Source organism: Sturnira hondurensis, unplaced genomic scaffold, assembly GCF_014824575.4.
Source record: "Sturnira hondurensis isolate 20B ecotype Veracruz unplaced genomic scaffold, ASM1482457v3 Scaffold0006496, whole genome shotgun sequence".
In the NCBI taxonomy this organism is placed as follows: Eukaryota; Metazoa; Chordata; class Mammalia; order Chiroptera; family Phyllostomidae; genus Sturnira; species Sturnira hondurensis.
Genome location: NW_028079127.1, coordinates 23,136,250 through 23,157,088, shown reverse-complemented (window position 1 = coordinate 23,157,088; position 20,839 = coordinate 23,136,250). Strand labels below are relative to the sequence as shown.

The 20,839-nt window shown below is 42.1% G+C and overlaps 1 protein-coding gene across 2 annotated transcripts in view; it reads left to right on the top strand.

Annotated features, from left to right (window-relative positions):
• The first annotated feature begins 5,270 nt into the window (after positions 1 to 5,270).
• Positions 5,271 to 20,839, top strand: part of CFAP221 (cilia and flagella associated protein 221) — a 114,734-nt gene continuing 99,165 nt past the window's right edge. The window contains exons 1-3 of one of the 2 annotated variants that reach the window (XM_037049885.1): positions 5,271 to 5,353; positions 7,134 to 7,321; positions 9,734 to 9,834. In XM_037049885.1, the coding sequence (XP_036905780.1) occupies positions 7,183 to 7,321; positions 9,734 to 9,834 (240 nt within the window). In that variant the 5' untranslated portion in view covers positions 5,271 to 5,353; positions 7,134 to 7,182. Of the gene's footprint in view, positions 5,354 to 5,400; positions 5,489 to 7,133; positions 7,322 to 9,733; positions 9,835 to 20,839 lie in introns of those variants that run through there. The other variant, XM_037049886.1, reaches the window with a different exon arrangement.

Sequence of the window (20,839 nt, the reverse complement as noted above, 5' to 3'; positions counted from 1 at the left end):
AGGATGCTCACAGAATTGGTTGAATTTGGTCGCAAATTAGATGAACAAATGAAGCCTATGCTGAGTGAAATGAAAGAAAATGCACAGGGAAACAATAGTTATGGAAAGAAAACTGGGACTCAAATCAATGGAGTGGACCAGAAGAAAGAAACAACCAAACAGAAAAGAATGAAGAAACAAGAATTCAAAAAAAATGAGGAGAGGCTTAGGAACCTCCAGGACATCTTCCAACATCTGAATTATAAGGGTACCAGAAGGGGAAGAGGAAGAGCAACAAGCGGAACACTTATTTGAACAAATAATAAAGGGGAACTCCCCCAATCTGGCAAAAGAAATAGACTTCCAGGAAGTCCAGGAAACTCTGAGAGTCCCAAAGAAGTTGGACCCAAGGAGGAACACACCAAGGCCCATCATAATTACATTACCCAAGATTAAAATGAAGGAGAGAATCCTACAAGCAGCAAGAGACAAGGGGACAGTCACTTACAAAGGAGTGCTCATCAGACTGTCAGCTGATTTCTCAGAAGAGACATGACAGGCAAGAAGGGGCTGGAAAGAAGTATTCCAAGTCATGAAATGAAAGGACCTATATCCAAGATTCTTCTACCCAGCGAAGCTTTCATTTAGAATGGAAGGACAGATAAAGTGCTTCTCAGATAAGGTCAAGTTAAAGGAGTTCATCATCATCAAGCCCTTACTATATGAAATGTTAAAGGGATTTATCTAAGAAAAAGAAGCTAAAAATATGAACAGTAAAATGACAGCAAACTCACAATTATGAACAGCCACACCTAAAACAAAAACAAAAACAAAAACAAACTAAGCAAACAACTAGACCAGGAACAGAACCACAGAAATGGAGATCACATGGAGGGTTAGCAACAGGGGAGTGGGAGGAGGAGAGATGGGGGAAAAGGTACAGAGAATAAGTAGCATGGAGCTGGTAAGTAGAAAATAGACAGGGGAGGGCAAGAATTGTATGGGAAATGTAGAAGCTAAAGAACTTATGACACATGGACATGAACTAAAGGAGGGAATGTGGATGGGAGAGGGTGTGCAGGTTGAAGGGGAATAAAGAGGGGGAAGTGGGACAACTGTAATAGCATAATCAATAAAATATATTTAAACAATAAAAGAATGATGAGGTACTTCATGTATGGAATGATGATGTGGTGATATGGAATGATCACCCAGACATATTTTTAAGTGAAAAAGAGGAGTCATAAGAGTAAGCTATTTGGGCTTTTTAACAGAGAATGAGCTTTTCACACATGCAAGCAAGAATACATATAATTGCTTCTACATGTATAATATATCCCTGGAAAAATAAATAAGAACATAGCAACATGAGTTATCTCTGGGAAAAGGAACCTTGTAGCTTAAGGACAAGCGTAAAAGGAAGATTTTTTACTTCTTAAAATTTGAACCACACTAATATATTGTCCATATTTCAAATGTATATATATACATATATATACTACTTAGAACTCACTTGACATAACTCATTAATAACTTAATTCTACAAATATTTTGGAGGTACTACCATGTGCCAAGCAGTGTGCAAAGTGCTAAGTATACAGTGATGAACAATCAGCCTTCATTGAACTTATCGTCTAAAAAGACAGACATTGAACAAGCAAACCTGTCAGCGGAGAATTACATATGCACAGCATTAAAAGGCATTAAAGGGAGAGACCCCCAGAGCTAATAATGGTGTGGGACCTCATTTAGAAAGTGTCAACTGTAAAATAAAAGTGAACTAGATATTCTGTTGCCAAAAAGGATTTATTTAGGGAAAGGAAAGGATTGCAATCCTGTAAGTGCAGCCAGGGTAAATCAGGTGGATATTCTGCCCAAAGATAGGGAAGTACTTTACAGAAGGGAGAGGAAATTAAGGAGGGGGGGGGGTGCTGTTACAACCGCGCAGCTATGTTGGAAACACAGAGTTCTTCCCGTAGGGCTCTCTTGGTGAAACGGAGAGTGACAGCTCCTCCCACTTGCCCTGGCTCTTCCTGATTTCTGTCCGATGAAGGTCTCTCACAAATTTTAACAAAAGGGAAGCCAGGAAAAGCCCCTTTGAAGGAAGGATTCTTAGGGTGAGTAGCAATTAGCCATATTTCTGGTTATTTATAGCTGCAGCTATATTTATCCTCAAACTTACAGGCTTGAAACAGCAACCATTTTTATTATTTCTCACTAATTTGGGGGTCAGAAATTCAGACAGGATGGACTGGGAAGTTAAAGCAGTCACTGACTCACCTAGGTTCAAGGGGAGGCATAGGGACCCACCAGTACTTGGGAGGAGTGTAAAAGAAATATCATCCAGTTTTCACCCACCACACCAGGCAATGGGAGTGCGGGCGGAGCACAGTGGAGTGGGGTGAGGAGAAGGTAGAATGAGGGACCAGTGGTCAGGACCTGCAGAACCTTGAAACTTTTGTTAAGAATTTAGAATTTTATTTTCTGAATAATGTGAAGCCGCCGAAGGGTTTTAAGCAAGGAAATTAATTGCTCCCCCAATGCTACCAATGTGTAAAACTTACAGCTTCCGTGCCTGCTATCACACTCATCTCATTGCATTACTTTGCAGGGATACCTTTGTATTCTGCTCATTGCAAATACTAAGCAAAATGTTAAATATTTAAACAAACTGATTAAATAACAGTTGTAATGGTAGGGCATCAGTTCAGTAATTCCCAAACTTTCATGTGTCTATGAATCCCCTGGGAAAACTTTATTAAAATGCAGAATCTGATTCAATAGGTCTGGGGTGACCCAAAATTTTGCATTTCTAACAAGCTCCTGTGCTACAAATCACACTGTGAATACTGAGTGTTTAGAAATCATTTTATGTCAGAATGTTTTCAGACGCAAGAAAGATATGGCATACAAATACCAAACAACCAAAGGTGAAATAGTGTCATCCAGGTCCCAAGTCTTCTTCCTGTATCCTGCAGTCCTCATCAGCTCCACCTTAATGCAAAGGTCCCTCATGGCCTCTGATGGCTGCTGCAATTCTGAGGAATCATTTCTAGGCACTACAGCGTCGGGAAAGAGATGGCTCTCCTAAGAACAGCCATATCTTTGTATGGCTCTTTCATAGGAAAAGGGAAGTCTTTTCCAGAGGTCCCCCCAGAAGTCCTTCCCTAATATTTCTGTGCCCAGAATTGAGTTATATACTCAACTCTAAATCAACTGTGGGAAAAAGGATCAGGAATTCAATGATCGGTCTACACTAATCAGGATCTGCTGCTGGAACTGGGGGTGTGTGAAGAAACCAAGTAAAGCTGAGGTTCTATTGGTAAGAAAGTGAAAGTAGGCAACCAGCAGTGTCCACTATGCCACAATGTGCAATTTGGTTAATTGTACAAGGTCCTACATATTATATCATATCTATTTATAAAATAATAAATTTGGCAATTTTTCTTTTCTAAGAAAAAATGAAGAACAAATTAAAAGGTGTTATTCGATACCCATTTAAAATGTATAGAAACAAGCATTTGATGATTTGAGTAAGGTAGAAAATTTTGGGACTACAGGAAACATACTACCTATCCTGAAATCTACAATTTTGTTGGGGCAACAAAACAGAAAGAACTAAAAAAACTTTTTTAGCCCTGCCTGGTGTGGCTCAGTGGATTGAGAGCTGGACTGCAACGCAAAGGGTCACCCCTTCCATTCCCAGTCAGGGCACGGGTTATGGGCCAGGTCCCCATTTGGAGGTGCATGAGAGGTAACCTTACATTGATATGTCTCTCCCTTTCTTTCTCCCCTCTTCTCCTCTCTCTAAAAATAAATAAATAAACAAATAAAATTTTAAAGAACTTTTTTACCCACTTGGCCAACAGTTACTGGATAATCACTATGAACAAAGAACTGTCAAGGGCTGTGGAAGATCCACAGATAAAGCATTTGTCTTCTCTCCCAAGAATCCTACAGTTTAAGACACATACACAAATAATGATAAGTACAGCATATAAAAATATAAGTGCCAAAAGATGGTGGAGCAAAGTGTATGAAAGCCCAGAGGAGTGAAACAGCCCTCCAGACCTGCAAGATTATGGGAAGGGTAGGAAATATACCATCTCTAACGCTAGCCTTAAAAGATAGGGAGATTTTTAATCAGTGATGGTAGCAGCCAAGAAGGAAGAACTGGAGAATAAGATGGAAGGAATAAACATTCTCAGTGGAGGGGAAAAAAGCAAAACCACAAAGAGCACAAGTGATGTGGGTGTGAGAAAGGCAGGTATCCTCATTGAATCTTATAATCTGTTATCAGTGTGAAGCCTTAAATAACACCAAACAAGTGTCAAGTCACAGATGAAGGAAGCAAGACAAGGGCAGAGAAAGAGAGGGGAAAGAGAGGGGCCTGAGCTGTCTGTGTTAGGAACAATGTCCTTGGCTGAGACAGTGGAGTAGACAAGGCAGAAAGTTAGGGGAGCAGACCTAGCATCATGGCTGTAAGCCCTAAGTACCAGTATCAAGGACAGAAGCAATTTCATTAGTGAACAAACTGCAACAACAACAGAATAATAGGGAGGGAGAGTATTATTGATTAAAGGAAACCTAAAACACTTATCAATCTATTGCAACGTGTAGATTTTATTTGAATTCTGAATCGAACTGGCAAACTCTAAAAAAATGTTTTATGACATTTGTGAGACACCTGTACACAGAATTTTCGAACATATTAACATTTTATTGTAACTTTTAGGTATTAGTATTATGGTTATGTTTTTTAGACGAGTCCTTATCTTATGGAGTTATATTCTGATACATTTACAGGTGAAATGATGTCTGGGATTTTCTGCAAAATAATACAGGGAGTAGAGGAAAGGTACAAAAGTAAGATTGGCCATAATTTGGTCATTGTTGCAGGCGATGGTTTAAGGTTCATCGTACTATTGTGCCTACCGTTGTATATACTTGAAATTTGTCAAAATTCAAACGATATTAAAGTAGGGCGTCGGTAAATGAAGGTTGTTGGGGAAAGCTGCACCCACTGCACAGGAGAGGCCCCGCCCCTTTCGGAGGAAGGGCCGCCCCTCTCCTGCAAACTGCTCTTCCAGGTGTCCAGTCTATAGTCTCTCCCGACTTTCTCATTTCCTCTTGGGAATCCATTGGCTTTGCACTCTATAAGTTGCTCTCTCTGTTCTTCTGAGTCACCAGAAACCACTTAAGGTCCCAAGGAGATACCCACGGCCTCCTCATCTCGCTCTGCGACAGAATGTCTCCCCCCATACTCTTGAGGAATTTGGTCGCGTCCCACTGCCCACACCCCCGCCCTCCTAGAGCGAGTCTGCGTTGTCAAGGCGACGCTCAGGCGGAATCCAGCCTTGGGACTGTCTCTCCAGTAAGCCGCTGTGGGACCCAGGGCGGGGGTGGCCCCCTTGGCCGCAGCGGAGCTGCGGGGGCAGCCCGAACTCCAGGCGGTGTCCAGCAGCAGGCACGCCTGAGCTGGGGTCTCAGGAGAGTTCCGGCCTAAAAGGTCAATGAGGGTGCGGGCGGTGCTTGTGTCTGGGGTCGACCCCTACCCCTAGCAGGGTATGGACTAAAGTGGAGCTGAGGGAGCAAGCATTTGGCCAGGACGAGAAGGCGTGCCGGATAGAGGTTGGGGTGAGGGGACTCAGGATGTGGGGGAGTGAAAAGGGAGATAGATTCACCCTGGGGGTGAGTGAACTGGAAAATGGTTTTGCTCGTGTACCCGCCTGAAGAGGGGAAGGAAATTTGAGGGACGCGGTGGAGAAGGGGCTGGAGAATAAGCTTGGGAGAAATGTTAGTGGATGGAAGAGAATGAAGCAGGTGAGATGGAGGCTGCGCTGAGGTGCGAGGAGTCTTCGGGGACGCTTGGGATGGGAAGTGAGGGGAAAGGAGAGTTTTCTTTCAGAAAGTGATTATTAAGCACCTTCTTCAGTGTAGTCAACCTCGTTTTGCCCAATGCCAGAGATTTGGGGAATCTAAAGCTAAGAACCCTCTAAAAAAGATGCGCATAAAGATCCACACATGATTTTACATTCAGTTTCAGGGACTCCACAGAGCAGTCCCCAGTTTGTATAAGTGCCCCAAGTTAAGACACTTAGCTGGGGGGAGGGGGTGGAATACAAAGATATGTGGGGTTTGTAAAGTGCCATTATGAGGCAATGAATTATTAATGTCAAATGAGTAGTAGAGGCAGTAATTGCTAAAGAATGTTAAAGTGTTGGTTGGGATCAGTGTGAATTTTATGAAGAAGGAGGAACTTAAAATAACTGTGTTAAGGAAAGGCCAGTCTGACAAAGGGTGTGACATGAACCAGGACCTCAGATCCTCAGACATAGCTTCTAGGAAAGACCAAGTGGAGATGGAGGAGCTCTAAGGTGTCTCCCCCTCCTCATTGCCCCAGAGAGGGACCAAGGAAGGTGGCTCCTAAATACCAGAGTCCTGTAACGTGTCTCCAGATGTTAAAGCATTTCACAGTTACCTCTGAGACACTGATTGCAGAAATCTGACAAGGAGGAGGACTGTTTAGTCCTGACCAGTGTTGCTCAGTTGGAGTGTTGTACTCAACAAAAAGTTGCAGGTTCAATTACCAGTCAAGGCACACACCTAGGCTATGGGTTCAATCCCTGGTCAAGGTGTGAAGAGAGGGCAGCCAATGGATGCTTCTCTCTTGCATTGATGTTTCTCTCTCTCCTTTCCTCTCTCCCTTCCTCTCTCTCTAAGACCAATGGAAAAAAAATTGTCCTTGGGTGAGGATACAAAAAAGAAGGAGGAGGAGGAGGAGGAGGAAAGAAGAAACAAAGTTAACGGTTTACTTCAACATTCTCTAAACTCATTTGACTCCAAGAGCCTTTATTTGTTCCTTTACGTACCTCTGCTAATAGCCCAAGAAGCATGTCAGGACACAAAAGAAAAGTTGGACCATAAAAAGGTTTTCAGCACTGGCACAATACTGGGTTGTGATGTGTGATGCAAGGAGATTAATGGGACAACCGTGTGTGGGATTAGAGAGGCCACCAGAAAAATGAGAGGCAGGGAGGGCCTGAACCACAGTAAACCACCCAGTGACAAGAAGTACCTTTGTCAGTGATTGAGAAAAAATAAATGTGAATGGTTTCTCATGGATGATTATACTGCTACTATTTTCCTCCCAGGAACTGTGACCTTTGACTCTAAAAAGAAAACTCCATTTTTCATGATAAAATGGCAACAGTGAAAACCCCCAGCAGAGAACCAAAGAATTCAGAGGAACTGTTTAATAATGTATCACCCCTCCTTTTGAAGAGCCTAGTGGAGGAGCCCAAGAAAAGAAGAGAAGTGCCTAACCACCTCTTAGAATCAAGTAAGTGGCTAGAAACAGATTTACTTTTTAACTCACAGCTTCCCAGAGGCTCCACATCCATAAAACATAGTGGAATTTTGGGTGTTGATTTGTCTATATTGTTTTATGGGCTCATAACAGGTTTTATTAAGAACAATGGTTCTATTGGCGTCCAGAACTTTGAGAGAATGAAGTTCTGTGGTTTTAAGCCAACAACAGAAGAACAATGGTTCTATATAGGTCCATCCACTTAACTGATAGATTTTTGAGGTGTGAATTAGTCATCAAGTTCTTCTGCTTCCACTTCCTCAAATACCTTTCCTGTCTGTCCCCACCAACTTGTTCCTCATCCACATCAGGTGACCAGGGCTGCTGCAGTGCTTTGCACCCTGGCCACACTCCTCCAGACGACTCTTCACCCCCCAGTCAGTTTTCTTTGTAGGATCCTGGCTAGCTTCTGCCCCTATCCTTCTGGAATACTTTGAGAGGTTCCCCTGAGTACAGAATAAAGTTGAAGCTCCTTCAGTTGGCATTTGGCCCTCTTTGCTGTTTATCTGAACCTGCCTACCCAGCATCATCCCCATGTCAAGGGCCTCATCCCCAGCTCCAGCCCCCCCTGTTATTCCTGTTCCTTCAACACCTTAGGCATTTTATACCCTCTTGCCTTTTTCCATGCCCTTAGATTGGAAAGCCTGGTAAATTCTATAGCTATTATGTTAAACCCTAATCATTTCACCTACATTACTTTTACTTAGTCCGCGTGACATCAGCATTCTATTTCCATTTTACTGTTGGGGAAGTTGAGACTTGGAGAAGTCAAATGAGTTCCCCAAAATGGCACAACTACTGTATTTTGCCATGTATAATATACAATTTTTGGCCAAATTTTTGAGGGGAAAATAAGGATGCACATTATACATGGGTAGAACTAATTTCATATCTATATAAATGTTTTCAATTATTTTATTTATGCTTATGTGTTAAAAGTGTAGCTGTAGAAAGCAATAATGATATCCATATGCAAAATAATATCCTGGAATATGATAATCACTTTTGTTTCTAAATATAAATAAATTAAAAACATTAAAACAAAAGATTTTTTCCCTGAAAGTTTGGGCCAAAACTGTGGGTGCACATTATACACAGGAGCACATCATAAATGACAAAATATAGTAAGTGGAGAGTTAGTGTTCAGCTGTTGCAGCCCCATGTCCAACTCTGTACCATCACACTAGTTTGTTTCCCCCTCATCTTTCAAAGCCCATTGCAAAAGCTAGAAATGTAGTATTTGGTGGGGCTCTGTTGTCACTGTAGAACTTGTTGAATGCAAGTAAGTATACTTGACTATTTCTGGGCATTAAGAGAAAAATGCTCGCTTACATATATTTTTGTGCCCCTAAAACAAAAACAAAATTTTCAGCATTAAAAAAGTTATCAAATAATGTTAATTTAAATACTTTAAAAATTACCAGATGACCTGCAGAGATTATTGGTTCTCCTGAAATACCACCCTAACCCCACTCCAACCCTTCAGTTTGGCCCAAATGTATATGAGAATCATAGTGGGCTAAGGGATGGATAAGGGTGCCTGTGGCCCCTAGGACTGAGATAAAGCCAAAGGTGAAAGGTGATCCAAAATGAGATAATACCTGCCTTGGAGAATCCGAGTGAGAATTACAAACACATGCCTGGCATGAGGCACTGGAGGCGTGGATTGTGTGGTGGGTTTCCAGTGCCTTCTCCCCACATCTCAGTTTGTGCCTGTATGAAGAGCTGGGAAATGTTTTGTAGACCTGGGCACTTTTTTGAGCTCAGCTATTTTAATCTCATTTTCAAATCTGGAAAAAAAAGATGTTCATATTACAATAATGGTTTGCAACTTTACTGGCCAGAGAGATAATTATTCAGAACTTTAAGATTACTCTATATCAAATAATAGATTTTATATCATATCAATTTTAAAAAGATTATATCATACAATAATTCTATTCAGAGGAAATAAAATAGTAACAGTTAAATATACAGTAATACAATGAAACACTGAGTGTTTAGATTCTTTGAACTGGGCATTCATTACGTAAGAAGTAAGCACAGCATTATGCCGAGCAAAGACATGTTTGTGCTTCGTGAGCTTGTGTTTCAGTACAAAGAATCATACAAAATATGAAGGGCAATTATTTTAATACGTAACAACAATACGTGAATTTGTATTGTGATGATAGTATCTCCCAAGTAATGTGTAAAAATAGAAGAGGCACTTCAGTTTGTTTGTAATGGATCATTAGTCTTGTTGACAGCTATATCCTGTCTGAAACTTCCATATGCTTAAAATATCCTAAATTAAAAAGAGCCTATGTTAACAGGATTTTCTTTTATTTAATATTTTCTTTTATGTCTCATCTCATTATATACTTCTCTACATTATTTTTGTAGAAGTTTATGCAAAACTTCTGAGTAATAAGGTCATACAAGCAAAGCCTGGCATACTGCATTTTGGAGGCTATCAAGTAGAAAAACTACACCAGCAGATTCTGGTAGGTGCTTTGTAAGTGGAATAATTAATCATGCACGTGAATTTTCTGCATTTATATTACTCATTTATCTAAAGAGCAGCAGAAGTGTGGGTATAAATTAAGCCAGAAAGTTAGTTCATGGATGAGAAATTTTAAAGTTGCGTCAGTGTCCTTCCCCCATGCAAAGTCACTTCCCCCATGCCAAAGGCTCCTCCCAGCTCTATACAAATAGGTGCCATTGCTGAGTGACTCTTAGAGGCCGGCCACTGGGCTTAATGTCTCACATCATTCAATTTAGTCCTTATACTAATTCTGTGGACATTGTAATATTACTCTATATAGATGCAGAAACCGAGAGTCCAAAAGGTTAAATAGTTGGCTCAAAAACACAGGCTACTGAGTGGAGACAGACTGACTCTCAGGCTGCCTTCCTCCAAGCCTGCATTCCCGATCCATGCCTCCACAACCAGGGAAAGCCACGGCCCTTTCCTAAGAGGCCCCAGCGAGGGTTCTGTTTCACTTGCCCAGGTCAGATGCTCATGTCTAAATCAGTCACTGCCTAAAGAGATTCTTGCCAAATCTGGGATGACAGGGGTCAGCTCTACTGAACAGGCTTCAGAAGGGACAGATGAAGCCTATAGTGAGTGCTGTCCATCGCTGAGCCACACCAAGGACTAGTTCTTGCTGGGTCCCTTGCCATTGACCTGGCTGTTCAGATTGGAGTGGGTTATGGGTGACTACAGCATTCCTAACTCCCATGCCAAAAGGGACTTGAATGTGTACATCAGCTCTACAAACCTCAGTGACCTCAGCACAATTCCCTAAGGTCACATGGAGTATGACATCAGTTAGTCCAACTGGGCCTTAGAACTGAGCCAAACTGATCTCCGAGCATGTGTCAGAGTGGGCAAAGGTGGGCTTTCCTCGTATGTGCCCTCTGTGACTCTGGCTTTGTATGTGATGCCACCCTCTGGCCCTGTTCCAGCCACCACAAGAGTCTCCACTTTTAAGTGCATTTTTAAAAGTCATGTCTTAAAGTGGATCGTATTAAGGTAGAATTCCAACTGTTGTGTTAGATTGCTCAGAGGGAGGGGAATCACTGAGAAACTGACAAGTGGTACAGCTTCTCAGAGAGTGAGGTCACGTTTTATCTCGAAGTCCCCATTAAACTAAGGATGCAGTGTCCATGAGTGCTCACACATTGAAGTGGGGAGAGAGCGGATAGATTAGGACAGGAACCTGTTAGGGGCCAAGTGGCTCCTCTCAAGAATAGGGTTAGGATTTGAGACTGTGACTGGGAACTTCACCCATCAACCTACAGGGACACATTTCTTAGAACCTGGCATCAAAGACCCGGGTTAATAATACATTCTGGAACTTCATTTTCCTGGTTATTAAGTTTGCTATCTAGATTATGGTAGGATAGATCTAAAACAATTACCATTAATAAATATCCATTGTTTCTAATGAATAAACAATATACCACCTATCTAGCTCCCTCACTCTCCTCATCCCCTCCCCCGACCCTAGGCAACTACAGTCTATTTTCTGTACCTGTTGGTATAGGTGTGCCTATTCTGGACATTTCATGTAAATGGAATTATGGGACATATGGTCTTTTGTGACTGGCTTTTTTTATTTAGCACATTCTGTAGGCTTATTCAGCTTATTCAGCACATATCAATATCAATCTTTTTTTAATATCAATCATTCTTATTATGGGTGAATAATATTCCATTGTGTGGATGTACCACATTTTGTTTATGCACTCATCCATTGATGGACATTTGGGTGTGTACTTGGGACTATTAGGAATAATGATTGTTGTTATGAAAATTCTTGTATATGTGTTTATATATACAGAATTTCAATTCTCCAAATATATATCAAGGAGTGGAATATTAGTTTTCTGTGGCTGCCATAAAAAATTACCATAATTTTAGGGGCTTTAAAATTATTATTCTGGGTACCAGAGTCCAAAATCAAGGAGCGAGTAGGGCTCCCTCCAATTCTTAAAACTCTTGAGAAGAATCTTGTCTTGCTTCTTCCAGCTTATGGTGGCTCTCGGTGTTCTTTGTCTTGTGGCTACATAACTCAGATCTCTACTTCTATCTTCACATCCCCTTCTCCTCTGATTTACTATATCTTCTCCTCTTCTGTAACTTGAAAGGATTCTTTTTATTGTCTTAGGGCACATCTGGGTAATCCAGGATGATCTCATCTCAGGGTCCCTAATTTAATAACATCTGCAATGACACTTTGTTAAATAAGATCCCATTCACAGCTTCCTGGTATTAGGGTGTGGACACATTTTTTGAGGCCATTCAACTCCCTGTTGTATTACTTGCATTTCCTTAATGATTAATGATGTCTAGCATTTTTTCATTAGGTTATTGTTCATGATGTAAAAAAGCCATTTGGGACAGTCCAAAAGACGGAAGTCATGGAGAAAGGCTCAGGGTAAGCAAACCTGCAGCATATTTGGAGACCAGGATGCAATCTAGTGTACCTGGGTTTTCAAAGGGAGGTAAAAGCTTCCTTCTGATGAAGAACAGAGGCCATTTCTGTCTTTCGTATAGCATAATGCCTAAAACACAGGGGCACTCAATAAACACTTATGAAGATGCTGAACTCACTTTATTGTGTAAACTAATGGTTGTTGGTGCCAGTTCAATGCCAACAGAAATCCCCAAGTTGGGGTATTATGTAAAACAAAACTTTATTCAGTGCGAATGGTGCAGTTGTGATACCGCATGGCTGGGGAGCAGCTCAGTAGTGTTACAGCTCAATTATGAAGCAGTAGAGCTGTGAAAAGCACAGCTGTGAGGTGGACCTGAGCAAGATGGCCCTTGGGTGGGGCAACTCTGCTCTGTCCTGCTCAGCTCCACACCAACCTGCTCTGTACCAATCTGGTCTGGTCTGCTTTGCTCTGCTCCATTATGCTCTGATTCAGTGAGACTTTCTCAGTTTTTCAGCTCCAGACCAGGAAACACAGTCTTTTTTCTTTGTTAGAAAGGGGAAGTTCTCTCTCTGAGCCAGATCAGTGCTGGCTGGTCATACTTATGGAAATGAAGACTTTAAATCCTCAGTTTGACTGGCCCAAAAAGCATTGTCCTGCTTGGTCAGAATGGAACTGCTCAGAGTGGTTGATGAGGATGCTGATGGGGATAGAGCCACACAGCTCCAATTGGACAGGTAAGGCCTCAGTCGTATTGGTTGAAATACAGTTCCAAGAACTCCTTTATAAGGTCTGGCTCAGATGGCAGGAACTCAGTGCAGGCAGACAGTGCAGTGGGGGAGACAGGCAGTTTAGTGCAGGCTTGTCCCTGAAGTATGGTTTATGGTGTTGTCTACCAGTGGCTACTAGGCTCTACTTTTAAAGTTTGACACAGATCCAGTAATTCCAAATAAATTCAGGGTAAAATCTGAATATAATAATTCTTTTATCAGACATTAAAACAAACAGAAAATGGGTAAAAGTACAAACTGACTTCATCTTAATAACATCCTTGGAGATTTTGGGAGAGCCAGCCTTCTGTTTCCACCAGCCGAGTTAAAGCCATTGCCTTGAGATTCTTGCTAAAGAAGGGGAATTATCCAATTCTGCTTTTATCATGGTTTTGCTACAGGAAACTATGCAAATAAATTCCAAGGATGGAAATATTTTTAAAGTATATTTTTATACTTTTATAAGTATAATCAAAAGACAAAGTCAATATATAAAAGTATATTGATTATGCTATTATAGTTGTCCCATTTTTCCCCTTTATTCCCCTCCACCCTGCATCCCTCCTCACACCCTTGTTCCCCCTCCATTAGTTCATGTCCATGGGTCATACATATAAGTTCCTTGGCTTCTCCATTTCCTATACTATTGTCAACCTTCCCCTGTCTATCTTATACCTACCATTATGCTTCTTATACCCTGTGCCTTTTCTCCCATTCTCCCCCTCCTCACTGATAATACCCTCTGTGATCTCCATTTCTGTGATTCTGTTCCTGTTCTGGTTGTTTGCTTAGTTTGTTTTTGTTTCTTTTTTTTAGGGTTCAGTTTTTGATAGTTGCAAATTTGTTGTAATTTTACTGTTAATAATTTTGATCATCTGCTTTTTCTTAAATAAGTCTCTTTAGCATTTCATATAATAAGGGCTTGGTGATGATGAACTCCTTTAACTTGACCTTATCTGGGAAGCACTTTATCTGCCCTTCTATTCTAAATGATAGCTTTGCTGAATAGAGTAATCTTGGATGTAGGTCCTTGCCTTTCATGACTTGGAATACTTCTTTCAGCCCCTTCTTGCCTGCAAAGTTGCTTTTGAGAAATAAGCTGACAGTATTATGAGTACTCCTTTGTAGTTAACTCTTCTTTTCTTTTGCTGCTGTTAAGATTCCTCATTTTTAATCTTGGGTAATGAAATTATGATGTGCCTTGGTATGTGCTTCCTTGGGTCCAACTTCTTTGGGACTCTCTGAGCTTCCTGGACCTCCTAGAAGTGTATTTCCTTTGCCAGATTGGGGAAATTCTCATTCATTATGTTTTCAAATAAGGTTTCAATTTCTTGCTCTTCCTCTTCTCCTTCTGGCACCCTCATGATTTGGATGTTGGAATGTTTGAAGTTATCCTGAAGGTTCCTAAGCCTCTCATTTTTTTGAATTCTTGTTTCTTCATTCTGTTTTGGTTGAATGTTTCTTTCTTCCTTCTGCTCGAAATCATTCATTCAGGTCCCAGTTTCCTTCCCTTCACTGTTGGTTCCCTGTATATTTTTTGTTATTTCACTTTGGATAGCCTTCACTTTTTCCTCTATTTTGCGACCATACTGAATCAGTTCTGTGAGCATCCTGATTACCAGTGTTTTGAACTCTGCATCTGATAGGTTGCTTATCTCTTCATCACTTAGTTCTTTTTCTAGAGTTTTGATCTGTTTTTTCCTTTGGGCCATATTTCTTTATCTTGGTGCACCTGTTACATTTGAAGGGGTGGGGCCTTAGGTATTCACCACAGTGGCTCAACCCAGGTTGTTATGTTGTGGCACTGTCTGTGGAGGAGGTGTCAGAGAGGGAACAGTGCTGCTCAGCTCTCAGCTTTCAGTTACTTCCTCCACTACCCACAAGCAAATTGGGTCCTTCTGGTGCTGATTCCCAGGTGGGTGGGCTTGTGCACCTTCTAGGACCCTGAGCTTCCCTCCAACAAACTGTCCTGTGAGGTTGGGAGTTTCTTCTGCTGTGGTAACTACCACAGGTCTTTACAGTTAGAGGTTTTGAGGCTTTAGTTTCCAGTGCTGGAAACCTGGGTTGTGGATCTGTCTCGCTCCCTAATTGTTCCTCCTGGTCTGTCCGCTTGTAAATGTGGAACCACCAGCTGCTGCCTGGTCCACCTCCAACCACCACCTTGCTGTGTGTCCTCTTGGCCCCAGCTGCCTGTCTCCCCACCCCCAACTACCGGTATAGATGTATGGTTTTTTTTTTTAAATTCCTTGGTTGTTGGAATTACATACAGTTCAATCTTCTGGCAGTTCTAATTGTTTTTTCTTTTTGTTTTAAAATTTGTTATTGTCCTTCTTTTGGTTGTATGAGGAGGCAAAGTGTATCTACCTATGCCTCCATCTTGGCCAGAAGTCTCAAGAATGGAATGATGGATTGGGGGCAGAAATTTCATGATTCAACATGAATTTAAAACCACTATCAGCTCTCTGCTCCTCCTGTTCAACAGACAGCCATATCTTCCTGCTCAGTGCCAGCCTCAACCCTGAAACACAATAGTGAAGATCAGAGTAAACAGATGTGGCCTAATTTGGTGCCTCTCGTCACCAGGGCTGCTTTTTACTCTGGCTAAATAGATGTCACCATCAATGATCCTTTCCTTGACCTCAAGTACATGGTCTACATGTTCCAGTGTGATTCTACTCATGGCATTTTCAAAGACACAGTCAAGGCTAAGAACGAGAAGCTTGTCATCAATGGAAAGTCAATCTCCATCTTACAGGAGCGAGATCCTGCCAACATCAAGTGACCTAATGCTGGTACTGAATATGTTGGGGAATCCATTGGTGTCTTCATCACCATGGAGAAGGCTGGGGCTCTCTTGAAGGGTGGAGCCATGAGGGTCATTATCTCTGCCCCTTCTGAGGATGCCCCCATGTTTGTGGTGGGTGTGAACCATGACAGGTATGATAGCTCCATAAAGATTGTCAGCAATGCCTCCTGAACCACCAGCTACTTGGTCTCCCTGGCCAGGGTCATCCATGATGACTTTGGCAGTCATCAGTCTACACTATCACTGCCACCCAGAAGACCATGGAGGGTCCCTCTGGCAAGCTGTGGCATGATGGCTGAGGGACTGCCCAGAGCATCATCCCTGCTTCTACTGGAGCTGCCAAGACTGGCAAGGTCATTCCTGAGCTGATGGGAAGCTCACTGGCATGGTGTTCCGTGTCCTCACCACTCACCCCCCCCGCCCCTGTGTCGGTTGTGGAGCTGACCTGCTGCCTAGAGAAAGCTGCCAAATATGGTGACATCAAGAAGACAGTGAAGCAGGCTTCAGAGGGCCTCTTCAGTGGCATCCTGGGCTATACTGAGGACCAGGTGGTGTCCTGTGACTCTAACAGCCACTCCTTCACCTTCAGCACTACAGCTGGTATTATCCTCAGTGACCACTTTGTCAAGCTTATTTCCTGGTATGACAATGAATTTGGCTATAGTAACAGAGTGGTGGACCTTATGGTCCACATGGCCTCCAAGGAGCAAGAGCCCCCTGAACCACCAGCCCCAGCAACAAGAAAAGAGGCCCTCAGTTGCTAGAGAGTCCTTGCCCAAATTGATCCCCCAACACTGAGAATCTCCTGACCTCCAGTTTCCATCTTAGACCCCCTGAAGAGGGGAGGGGCTTAGAGAGCCCTATGTCATCATGCACCATCAATAAAGTTCATTGTATCCGGCCAAAAAAATAAAATAAAATAAAACCACAATAAATTGTTCAACATTTGAGATTGATCTAGATGTAGTTGAAGAAGTGAAAGCATTTTCTCAGATTCATGTTGAACTCAATGTTAAGATTTACTTTAAAATTTAAAACACGGATGTCCAATTTTCTCAAAACCAAGATCTTTTAAATTCCTTTTCTCTTCTGTGTTAAGGTTTTGTCTGGGAAACCATATTTATTAATTAAATAATCAATTTCCCCACAAGAAACTGGTGTTGATGCTGCCAGCCCAGACCAAAGTTGAGGGTCTACAGCCTCACCTTACGTAAATTCACAGTTCCTCAGCCTTCCTGAAATAATAGTGTTAGTCTTCAATTTCCTAGTGCAGTCATTAGAGACCTCCCCGCCCCCACCTCCCACCACCATGAATTCCAGCAGCCTCAGTTACAGATGAGGAGAGAGAGACCTGAGTCAAGAGGCTCCTTCCCTTGCCTCAGTTCTTGTCTCACCTGCAAGGGAACAATTCAAGTGAGAGACAACTCCATATAGTGGAAATGAGATATCGAGTTTATTTATGAAACACATACAAGCGCAAAGCTGCAAGCAGGCACCTGGATAGTATAAATGCCCTGTGTACAGAGGAAATAGAGTTGTTAGTAAGTTAGTGAGTTTGAGCTGAGGCTACAAAAGGGTACTTAGCTAATCTAAGCATGCCGACTATTGGGGTTCAGGGATTTTATACCTTAGCTAGCTTCTAGATCCCCCTTCTTTCTTCACCTTGGAAATAATGTACAGCTACAAAGCCTTTCTTTTTTATTCAGTAAAGGCTCTTTATCTTAGTGAGGTTGCTACAGAAGCTCCCTTTCCCAGCATGGAATCTCAAGGACTATACCACCTCCACTCTCCCTGTATGATTCCTGTTCTGATGTTCAGGACACCTGGCAATTTTACTGAGATTATTACAGAAGTTTATAGAAGCCTCTTTTCTCAGCACAGTCCCAAAAGCTCTCCCTTCCTCCCGTGCTATTTTGCTTGTAATGCTCAGGACACCTGGCAATCTAGCAGTCCTGGCGAGCTCCAGACTGCTGAGTTAATTGGTGAGACATGTCTTCCTTTTGCTTCTAGCCTCCTGTACTAAGTACATTGTTAGATTGTAATGGTGAGGGCCCTACCTTTAATTCTCCTCTGGCCACTCATTTCTGGCTCCTACCTAACACTTCTTGGTGTGCAAGGGTGGAGAGGGGTGAAGCCCCCGTGTGAACACAGTGCAGCTTTTGGAGCACCCGTTTTACTCTCTTGTTTTAGAGAAATGCATTATAGAGTAAAATGCATGATCAACTTGCATTTTAAGATAAAAGCACTTTAAAGAATTTATAAGGCTGCTTGAACTTTGTTCCTAGATCCAGGGGATTAAGTATTAACCTTCCCTAAAAAGCTGTGCCACTGAGGGGAGATATTAAAGACCCCATCTTCAAGTCTGAAATTTTGTGTTTGGGAAAATACTATGATAAGTCCCCTACTCACTCCAAGGTCAGCCCCTACTTACTCCAAACCAACTCTCACTGGTGAGTGGGTTTTGCTCTGCCCTGTGGAGCTGGGGGAAAGAAGAGTGAGACCCCCTGAAGGGACACAGAAGGCCACCAGTGGAGAGCAGAGATTGGAGGGGGAGTGAAGAGAGCTGTGGGCAGAACTTGGGAAATCCCTGTGAATCTTGAGTAAAAGCTGTTAAACCCTATGCTTGAATGGGTTTTTGTTTGTTTGTTGTGGGATCAGTTCTGAAAAACTGAAGCAGGGGCTGAATTTGATGTGGTGCTCTACGGAGGCAACACCAAGGTCAGGAGGACCCACAGGGCCAGGAGAAGGTTAGCCCCCAGTGGACTAGAGATCTTAAAGGGTTTGGGGACATCCACTGACCCCAAAATTGGAAGACAGGGTAGGGTTTTAAGCAATACTGAAGGGTAACACTGAGTTGCTCATGCTTTCTTATTTTCAAATGAACTTTTATTATTAATTTAAATATTTCTAAACACTTCTTTGCCTTCTTAAGGCTTCTCCCCACCTTAGAATTATTATTATGTTTTCCAGTTTTAGTTACAAATGGAAAGGTAGGAATGTCATTTTAGTTCTGAAAGGGTATTATTTTTAACAATTTAAAACATGAAACTGACCTGCTGATAAAGAGCAAAAGGAAAAGTAAGAAATGCATTTCAGGCACTGAGATATGGTGGCTATGAGACGGTGGATTGTAGAAGAAGGAACTCTAGACCAGAGCTGGAGACAGGGTTGTAGACCTGACTCTGCCACTTAACCCTGTGTGCTGTGTGTGGTGTGAAACTGCAGTGTCTTCATATAATAAGGGCATTGTACTCAATATCTTCTTAGTCCTTCTGGGGCTCAGACAACACAATTTTCAGTAGGACTAGGGGCATGGATTATTATAGCATGCAGTGAGTATTTGCAACCAAAAATTGAGAATTGCAAAATTAGTAAAATATCCTGTGTTCCCAGTGTATTTTGGAATTCAGTTTCTTGGATGTTGACTTTGTTTTGTAAAATGTAGAGAGCAAGTCATTCATTTTTGGCTTCAATTTGTTAGGTTTTCTTACTGTTTGAAGTTTATTTTTAAAACTCATTGGCAAACATGCCCCCTGGGATGGTCTTAGGCAAGCGTGGTTTAAATGTTCTTGTGAAAGCAATTCGCCCCCTACCCCGTCAACAGGTTCTCATGACTGCCTTCGTAGACTCCCCATGGTCTACCGTGTGGCAGAGTGGTGGGCCCAACCCTTCAGTCTCAGCAAGTCTTCATTTCACTTTAAATGTCAAGTAAAAAGCTGAAAATCTTCTTCCTCATTTTACACTCCCTATTTAGGTACACCTAAATATCTAAATTTTCATTTGAGTCTGTTATTTTTTTTCTTTGGTGATCCAAATACATAATTCCAGATCAAGGATCTTTTAAAGATAAATATGGAAACTCTAGCTACACAATATGTCCTTTATTATCATCAATGTGATCTATATTGTTTTATTCTTTAAGGAAGTCATTCAGTTTTTTCATATTACTAATTGTTTCTCACTTGACAGTACAGACATCATCTCCTGAATTCCAAGGTACAGCTTTCACACACAAATTGGTAGTGGGCATGGTGAATTTGCTCTGCTACACTCAATTTGGAGGAGGCTTCAGGTTCTTTGTTTTCGAGTTTGAAATCTTGCTCAGCCCCTCACCCACAGGTGTTGGCTGGGTGTCTAGTCTCTGGAGTTCCAGCTCCTGTCTCCCTTGGGGGTGTTCCAGAATACTGGTACACCTGAGGCAGCCCAGTGGCTTTGAGGACCTGCTTCTGGTCTTCAGCCTGTGGTGCTACTGGTTGCAAACTGACTAAGCCAATGAAGTTGTTTCTCATTGATCATCTAACCCTGATGGGAGGTGGCAACCACAGGTCCCATCCTAAGAGCCCTTTCACTATGTAGTCTGCCACAATGAAAACAACTCTGAGAAGAAATTCTGCCAAATATATAAACCCTGATTAACAAGCGGGCAAAAAAGTCATCAGACTTAGAATCTCCAAGAAGTCTGAGCCATAGCTTCCTGCAGGGAAGCTTTGCAGGCAGCAATACTGTCAGTAGGATTGGCTGCCAGGTAGCTGACAGAATTTTTTAAAATTCTGGGAAGTGTCAAACACACAACCTAAGGGGATCCTAGGCCTTTGAATATCATTCCAAAGGAGAATGGGCTCTGGGCCCACCTGAATCTCATAGTCCTTTTGTTCAAGAGCAGAAGTACCTATTTTTATACATATATCCCAGCCATCCCTTAAGCTAATACAGAAGACCTCTCAAGTGTCAGTTCAGGTGAGCATACCTGTAGCACTCTTGGTGGCCACCTCTGGAGTGTGGACTCTGGTGCAGGATCTTTCAGGGCACACTGAGCCCTCCTGGAGTGCAGGTTACTGATTTCCCCTAAGCTTAACCACCCCTGAGGCGCACATTAAAACCAGTTCATATACCCTTGTTTATTGCACTGTCCTTACTAAATTAAAGTACATGACAAACAATGTAACCACCTGTATAACCATGTCTGCTCCCGGTTCTTCCTGGACTCAAGCT